The 8,998-nt window shown below is 43.6% G+C and overlaps 1 protein-coding gene across 1 annotated transcript; it reads right to left on the reverse strand.

Annotated features, from left to right (window-relative positions):
* Positions 1-1,966: 1,966 nt before the first annotated feature.
* Positions 1,967-7,556, reverse strand: ppp2r2ca (protein phosphatase 2, regulatory subunit B, gamma a). The gene is made up of 9 exons (XM_070913332.1): positions 7,493-7,556; positions 6,890-6,987; positions 6,534-6,717; positions 5,818-5,930; positions 5,399-5,576; positions 3,672-3,836; positions 3,351-3,520; positions 2,648-2,739; positions 1,967-2,264 (listed from the first exon to the last, which is right to left on the reverse strand). Exons 1-9 carry the CDS (start codon positions 7,554-7,556, stop codon positions 1,967-1,969), a joined length of 1,362 nt encoding a protein of 453 aa, XP_070769433.1.
* Positions 7,557-8,998: the final 1,442 nt, after the last annotated feature.

The raw sequence follows: 8,998 nt of genomic DNA on the forward strand, positions 1-8,998 counted from the left end.
GTTTTGTACACTTTGTTAAACCAATCAGTGCAAGATCGTGTCTGCTTTCAACAACACAGTACAGACCAAAACATAGTAGGGGTTCTCATGAGAGAAGCCCCTTGCCCACAGGCTGTAACATAAATGTCCGTGAACAGTGATTGTGAAACCAAAGGAGGTGAAAAGTGTGGAGAGAGCAGATAAGTGGAACACAGATTTGAACAATGTAATTTTAGAAGATAGGCTCTGAAAAGTGCAAACTTGACACTTTCCACCTCTTTGCACTCAATCCGTAACTCCACCTGCAACAGTACGCATCCAGACCACTTACAATAATCCCATCAGGGCCAAGGTCACTTGAAAACAAAGCACTTCAAAATAAATCAAAACTTGACCGAGTCACACAATTCAGTCCGACGCAGACGTCACCTTGCTGCTGTGCATCCTTGGCTTTCAGTGTCGTACCCCCGAAAAGCATGTGGTGCTGTGAGGTATATGTTATAATGACCATTAGAACCTGTAATATGATCAATTCACATGACAGTAATGCTTTAATGTGTTTCAGCGATGTACATAAAGAGCTATTGCACTGACGATAACCTTTGACCTTCAAATACACTGGACACAAACTTACTCATCAAAACTCTGATTAGCTGAATGTGGGGCCTCATTTACAATGTGCTTAGATTTTCTTGATTGTAGGATACTTCTTCTGATTGTGCGTATGCGTTATAAAATGAACACTGCTCATTTTAAATTAGCATCACACTTAAATTAAACTTTTGTCTATATTAGATTTTATCACCAATCAGCCTCAATTTGAACATATGTGAGGGAGCTCAACTGTCGCTCTCATCTTCAGTAATTTACCACTTAGCTGTGTAGACTTTAGACAAGGAAATGGCCTTAATACAACAAAATACACAAAAAAACAGTAAGTGTTGGTTTGTGCACAACCCACGCCTCCCTCTCTCAAACTTTAACTGAAATAGTGTGATTGATTCTGCAACCTTTCTTACATCCCAGGGTCATCCGCAGTGTGCTAGACAATACGCATCTTTTACCTTTTAGCTCTCTGGAGCGCGTTAAAAAAAAACAGAACACGGAGTATTTACAGCTAACAGTAAAAAGAGTGTATACCTGTAGAAGAAGAGCTCGCGTTTTAAAGCAGGAATTTCCGCTGCACTGTGTTTCTTGTTAGTGCTGTTATTGCAAAGTGAATAGGGCAAAGATTATGGGTAATTTATGCGTGCAATCTCCTAGAGCACTGCTCTGAAGGAGAGGATCAGCTGATGTTGTCACCCAGTAGAGAAAAGAAAGGTGCAGGATGTTGTTGTGTAGAGCTGTATAATAACACCACTCCTAATGTTCCACGATAGTGAAAAAATGTTTAGACTTAGATGCGCTGTCTGGTAAAGTCAGTGGGAATCCGCATTCTAATCATCTCAAGGACTTAATGTTATTATTTGTAGCGTCATTCCTTCTCTGTTGCTACCCAACACGCATCTTCCATTTTGTGTCAAGAGGTACCAGAGCACATCAGTGAGGAGTGCAACATCGTGTGGTCAACAGCACTGAGTCATAGCAGATGGAGAGGTGTCCCTGCACCTCTTTTACTGCCCCTACAGTGAGGCAGTTACACAAACATCTTCAAAAAAGTGGGAGTAGTGGGACCAAAAACATGTCCTGATGGGTGCTGGAGACGTAAGTTCACCTCAGTGTTGAACAACAATGATTATACACCTTCCTTGGGGATCAAATAAATGTACAGTCTTGTCATTTTATCATGAATCCAGTCTTTTATCAACACAAACAGATGTTGCATCCCAGCATGTTGTGAAACAGCTTGGCTTTGACTTAATCTTCTCATAAAGGCTGTCCACTCCTCATGCCTTCTCAAAGACATCCAGATATACAGTATTTGGGTCGCTGTTTGTGTTTTCTGTGACAATCGATAAAAGCACTGTGAGTCACATTCCTGCTTCTGTCACTGTGTCTGCGTCTCAGGGTTGACGCGATCCTGGAAGATGTACAGGTTGTTGGTGGCTGCTATGGCAATGATATTCTCGGATGGGTGCCAAGCCATGTGCAGGATTTTCTTGGTGAAGTCCAGGCTATCAACGCCCACATCTCCACGACGACGCTTGCCACCAGTATACACGCGCCGGGTCCGCAGCACAGCCCGAGGCTTGCTGCTTTCTCGCCAAGCCTCCAGGGTTACGCCTCGCCCCGTCTCCCTGTCAAACATCCGGAAGAAGCTGTTGTACGCCCCTGTCATGATCACGCTGATGAGATGAGAGGAGAAGAGAAGAAATTAAACAAGACATGAGGAGACGAGACGAGGAGAGGAGAGATGGACATAATGAGATGTCATATTGGGAAGGGCAAGCGAATGCAATGCAGATGGTGAAGAGAGGAAAAGCAAGGTTCAGGGGAGGGTGAGGAAGAGGAAAGGAGGAAAACAAAATTGAGGGCACAGGAATTGATTTGTTGTCTGCAAAGCTTGTCTCTGGGATTGACTTAAATGTCAGATAATGGCAAAGGCAGAGCATTTAGGGAATCATTGTAAGCAGAAACACACTGACAACACCTCCTTTGCTTCCAAATGGACATAAATATACTGTACTTTGTCCATCCTTTTCTCCTTTTTTTTATCTCTGCCACATACCTGTCTGAGCTGTTCCAAACGCACTCAAACTTGTCAAAGATGCAGTCGTTTTCATAAAGGGAACACAGCTTACTCCTCAGGTATTCATGGACCTGGGGATCATGCAGACAATCAACATTAGTGTCTGGGATGGATTCAGAAATATACATGGTGGCACAACATCTACAACAAAGTGCATGCGTTCAAAGTCTGGTTGAATGTTATATTCATCTTCTCCTACTCTCCTCTGGTACATAATATACAGTGTTTATAAATGTATAACAAAATTAAGCAACACATGCAGCATGTCTGACAACTTAGGTCTAACTAACAATTATTTTTAAATTATTGTCCATTGTTCGTCAATCATTTCATCTACAAAATCTCGGCAAAAAGTACAAATTTCACATCACAATTTTTCAAAAGCTCAAGGTCATATCCTTAAATTACTTGTTTTGTCAGTCCAATAACCCAAAGATATTACATTTATAATGATATAAAACAGGGAAAAATTGTAAATCCTGCAGTGTGTGTTGATGAATTGAATGAATAATTGATACATTTTAATTTGATAGCCATTTAACAGTTCACACAAGTCAAGAGATATGACTGAAAATAAGGCAGACAAAACAAACACAAGCTACAGGGGCTACATAAACTAGACTAGTGGGCATACATTCAATCAGCATAGATGGAAACAGAGGAAACAGATGTGCTACTTTACCTGGTACGTCTCCACGGGGCCCTTGTCCATGTTCAGGTCCCACACCTTGGCGGTGAGGTAGTCTCTCGTCAGCAGGTAGCGTCCACTGTGGCTGAACTTGACGTCCGAGACGGAGGAAATGATCTCTGAGAAGAAGGACCGGCTCCCTGGATCCTCAGGTTCCTCAAACTCTGAACAACGACAGAGTGGTAAGGAGTATTTTACTGATTATTTACAAATATAATTACAGATTTTGTTTTGTGAGGCCGACATGCCTTATGCTCAATTCTACTTTGCAGAATGTTATCAATATAAACTCTCTAACGTCCACAACATGCTCACGTTTGGTGTGTTTGTCACAGAGTGCGGAGGCTCTCATGTCACAGAGGCGCAGTGTGCCCTTGCTGCTGCTGTACACAAACAAGTGGCAGTGGTGAGGGTGGAACTCTGCTGATGTTATCACCTCCGTCAGGTCCTCCATGTTGGCTGGTTTGATGTCCACAATATCTGAGAAAAAGGTCTGTTAGGGATTAAACACCACAGAGGTGGCACCCTAGGATAGAGTACGATGACTAAGCACATGGTGTGATGTATGTTAGAATAGTGATGAGAGAGAGTGATGAGACACATCCGAATCAGAATCAGAATCAGAAATACTTTATTGATCCCAGGGGGGGAAATTACACAGTTGCAGGTGCTCCCATTCAAGAGTAGAAAGTAGTATAAATTTGGAAATGAGAAGTATGTACTCACCCACTCAAGAGGGCAGAGTGACGCATGCCAACACCTTCACCCAACATCCTTTTCAGTTGCTTTTCATGTTTCATTTTTCAGTACCAACATGTTCTCCGTGCTCACACCTCAATTCATAATCACAACCCAAAAAATGCTCCCCAACCAACCCCCAATATGCATGCAGGCTCTGCTCCTCTCTCTGTTCTATTTGTGGTAGTCCTGTGTGGTTCAGTAGAAAGTGTACTGCTGAGTGAATTATTTAAACTCTTCTTCCATAGATGCCACAATGATTTTCTAGGTCAGCTTCCATTTGAATGGGAAATCACCAAATGCATCCCGACCAACACGCTACAGCCTGCGCTCTACTCGAAACATAAATCCAAACATAGCCAATGCGCTGTTTACATTAAATATAGATCCAGGATGAATTCAGATGTAAAGTATGTTTAGACTGTATGTATATTTCAAAAGGTGGAATGGTGTGTGTGATAGGTATATATGAGGCATGGTTGTGCTGTTCACAGTGGTAGTAGTAGATGGTGCTGAATGGTAAAATTGACAAATACAAAGTATGCATAATAAATTTCACAGGTAGGTACAGCAGCAAGAAATATGCATGTACAATATAGTCCATGTGAATCTGCTTCAGAGAGCATGAATATACATTTTGGGACATTTGCATGTGGTGTACATCAATACTATTGATTCATGCAGTCAACTCATGCACACAGACAGACATAGGATTTAGTGTGTTTTGCTGTTTTAACAGTATACTTTAATACAAAGATTAACCGATGTTGTTTTATTTTGCTCCAATCAAAATGTGGTTGTCCTTTAAGCAATAAGCATTCATTTAAGACTTTTATTTAAATGAATGTGAACTGAACCCAAAAATATCATGGACTTATTATTTCTTTAACTTTAATCTGTACGAAAAGGCACAGTGACATGCACGTGGGGTTTCCACCATATATATCTTCCACTTCCACTTATTTTGTTTACTGTTCCATAAATTGTTTTTTACTTAAAAATGATCCTAGTATAATTTGCACATTGCTGTTGCAGAATTAGCTGCAATGACACACACTAAAACTTTTATAACAGTGAAAAAGATAGCCCCAAACGATCCACTTTTTTTTATTTAGTGAAGCTCTGGGAATGTCATACCCTGTGAAATCCGAGTCGCCTCCCCCAGTAAAAGATCACGTTATACATAAAAATCTGACGTGAGCGATAGAATTATAGAAAGCAGGGAATGATGTTCATGAGCACGGTGGAATTAAAACTGAAATGTTTGTAACATAAACAAAAGAAATCACTGTTAAGAAGGATACTGAAGCTGCGGTCTGTGATGCCCAGGTGCCACATGTTGATGCGGAGGTCATCAGCAGACAAGTAGGTTTCCCCGTCACTGTTGACTGAGATGGAGTTAACATGGTAGGTATGTCCGTTGGAGAACACACGTCTGGGGCGAACCTCTACCATCAGATCTGTAGGTTTCAGCACCGGCACCTTAGATACAGAGATGGAAAGGATTCATAAAAGAGGGGAGGATAGAAAGAGAGCGGGGGTAAGAAAAAGGGCAATAGAAGAACAACAAGGAAGACAAGAAGGACAGAATTAGAGGACATGAGAGTCAGGTGAGGGTCAGAGCAAACAGACACTGGGCTTGCCAATCAAACGTCAACCTGATACACACAGTATTTGCCTGACCAAACTAAAGGTGTGCATATGTGTGTGTGTGTGCGCGCACCTGCAGAGAGGTGATGGTAGAGACGTCCTTGAGCCGTCCCTCCTCATCTTTCAGGTTGTATCCCTCCGGCCTCTTGTCTCTCTCACTCACCTTCCACAGTTTAATGGTCTTATCTGTGGCAGGCAGGAAGATCACGGGAAGTTGATTAAGTTCAGAGAAAGCTGACAATAAATGCTACAGACAACTTAAACAGCCTTCACGTCAACAGTCAGTGGAGAAGAGGCCTGATAATGATTTCTTCTTCATACGGACAGTTTCTGAGGCAATCCAGACGAGTCTTTAGTGCAGGTGAAAACTGTACTTTAGGGGAGAAAACTATTTTGTACAGTTGTTGATGTAGCTCAAAATGTGATCCCTGTCTCACAGATTTCAGGGCAATTAAGTCTCATGACAGGAACATAATTAAAGCACAGTTTTGATTACGTGGTTTTCACACTGGCAGGTTGGTCCCTCTGCTGTACCCACAAATGTGACTCAAATGACTGGCTTAATGTTATGTTATCCCACCTACAGTAGGTCGTAGAAGACGGAGACAGGATGGCATGATGCTGGGAATTGGAGGTAGATTGTACTAATGTCATTTCTACTATCAGTCAAAATTCATGCATATTCAAGGCTGATATCTCACAGTACAAACTGTACACATGTCTACTAGTTGTGCATCATCCCAACTGGGGACTAGAAATCTGGATCTCCTGGTGCCACTGGTTTCTCACCATTGGTGGAGAGGAGGAAATGTGCTGCATTCTGCTGGGGCAGCCATCTGATCTTGTTGATCTTCTCTTCAATCTCCAGACTCTTCAGGTAGTCGAAGTCCGGCTCGTGGCTCTGGAACGTGCTGTAAACATTGTATTCCCCAGAGTCCCCCGTCTCCCACACCTCCTCTGACTCCCCTTTAGACTGCCCGGGTCAAATAGTGAAGAAAACACAGCACTGAATGAACATTTATGTGTAGAGATATAATGGAAAAAACATCCCTGAGGACAAAGTGACGCACAGAATGCTGTAATGTTTGTGGATATCCTGGGTACAGAATGGGGTGATTATTTCGAGTTTAACATGTTAAACCAACCTCAGTCTCTCTCTGGAAGATGACCACTCGGCCACCTTTATCCCCCGTGGCCAGCAGGTCCCCTGTCTGGTTAAACTCCACCGTAGAGATGACATCAGCTGGGAGGATGACGGAAAAATGTGAAGCGATTAAGCAGGATAATGGTCGGAATAAAAGAAGTGAGGGTGAAGGAGACAAAGAGATGATAGAATAGAGGGAAAATTAAGTAGGCTCACAGGAAATAAAGGGCAGACAATTAAGAGATATATGTGGAAGAGGGTGGGAATGAAAGAAAAAATACTGGATCAATACATAGTATCCTGTTCAATAAAACCTCTTACTCATGATGCATGGGCCTGACGTGACTACCAAATATTATTTCTGCTACCAGCTCCTTATACTCCAAACCATACATCAATCATTTATATGTGACAGGAGAATATGAAAATTTTAAACAGGCCCAACAGTCAAAGTCCAAGTCATGGAGTAATTAATGCCAACATCCATTCCCTACATCCAGCTGTGCAGGCATAATGCACCCATGAACCTGAAATGAATCCATTCAATCATACCAGCATGTTATCTGACACCACAGAGACAGCGATGACACACCGTCTGCTCTACCTTCAGTGACGTAGTCTCGCAGGAAGGTGTGGTTGATTTTGGGGCTCTCAGCGTCCTCGCCCATCTGAAGCTGAGGGAGGGTGACCCGCCAGCGCGCCCGTCCTGAGGGGAAGGGTCCAATCCGTGCTCTCTCTCCCCACCCAGCCTCCGCCCATGCTGCTGGGGCCTAGCGGAGCGGCCTGGAACAAGGCATCCTGGGAAACCAGCCGGCCGGAAGGAGAAGAGGCGTGACGAGGAGATGAGACGAGAATGGAGAGGGAGAAGAAAGAGGGGTTTTTTTTAAGGAAGAGGAGAAGGAGAGAGATGAGGGATAGAGAAGTGGTGAGGTAGAAGATGCGAGGCAAGGAGAAGTGGATGGAACAGCTGGTGATGAAGTCAGTTTTGGAAAAAGAAGAGGAGGGCTGTCATTAGGCAGGCTGACAACACATGCACGCCAAATGCTGTGACCTTTGTTAGACATTTAACACACTCATTAGCAAAGACACACGTGTGCAGACGCACAAGGCCTAGTCGACGCTGAAGCAAATCCCAGAGCTGTGGAGGGGAGGAAAAACAACAAACAGCTCCAGCAGCGAAATATTCTCTTTCTGTATGCACACAGAAACAAGTAGAGGATGAAGAGGATGTGAGTATGAAAATATCCACCCAAAACATTCACCCTGTGTAGCTCCAGCAGTGGTAGTAATGCTCCAAGGTGTGGTAGTCCTCTCTGCCTACTTTCTGGATCCCTGCTCTCACACGCTCACACACACACACTTCTCAAATAGATAGTCCTTGACGGAGATCAGAGGAGAACGCAATGTCTTGCCTGTGCTGCAGGAGGGAGACAGGCCTCAGCACACCTACCAGTCCGCCTTCTGCTGCTGCTGCTGCTGCTGCTGCTATTCCTGCTCGTCTGTCTGTCCGAGGGAGAGGAGGAGGGAGAAAGAAGAGAGAGTAAGGGTGGCGGTGAGAGGATGAGAGGCAAAGGAGGAGAAAAAAGAGAAGGAGAGAGGGATAACGAGGAGGATGGAGGTCCGCTGCCTGCTGATGCTGTGGAACTGATTCTGTGCAGCATCCACTGTGTCATGGCAGCCTCCTCCTGGATCAGCCAATCACGACACAGCTGTCACTCTGTGGATCCACCCACTGCAGATGATAAAGGAGGAAGAGGCCAGCAGAGGGAGCAGTTCGACAGTGAGTGCTGTGTGGTTAAGCGCTGGTAAAATACAGAATAACATTTAGGGTTTTTAAAGGAAAGACATAAAATGCAACATAGAGCGATGCTTTAAAATGAGTTCAGTACTCATACACCAATTCCCTGATTTATTTGTGATTCTCTCTCCACACAGCAGTGTTTTCTGGCAATCTCAGAGGCTGTCCATCAGGGGAATGAGATATTTTCGTCACTATCTGACTGTTTGATAAGCCTTTTCCTGTTACAGCACTGTTTGGCATTCCCTCAACAAAAAACTAAGAGTAGCCTTCGTGACCTCTGCTCCTCCCTCTTTCTTGTATGAGTACACG

Source organism: Enoplosus armatus, chromosome 2, assembly GCF_043641665.1.
Source record: "Enoplosus armatus isolate fEnoArm2 chromosome 2, fEnoArm2.hap1, whole genome shotgun sequence".
In the NCBI taxonomy this organism is placed as follows: Eukaryota; Metazoa; Chordata; class Actinopteri; order Centrarchiformes; family Enoplosidae; genus Enoplosus; species Enoplosus armatus.

Coding starts and splice junctions, on each gene's coding strand:
- ppp2r2ca (XM_070913332.1), bottom strand. CDS start 7,556: ATGGGCGAGGACGCTGAGAGCCCCAAAATCAACCACACCTTCCTGCGA. Junction 5,931..6,533: donor TTTCCTCCTCTCCACCAATG/GTGAGAAACCAG, acceptor TGCCTGCCACAG/ATAAGACCATTAAACTGTGG. Junction 3,521..3,671: donor CTGTGACAAACACACCAAAC/GTGAGCATGTTG, acceptor GTCGTTGTTCAG/AGTTTGAGGAACCTGAGGAT.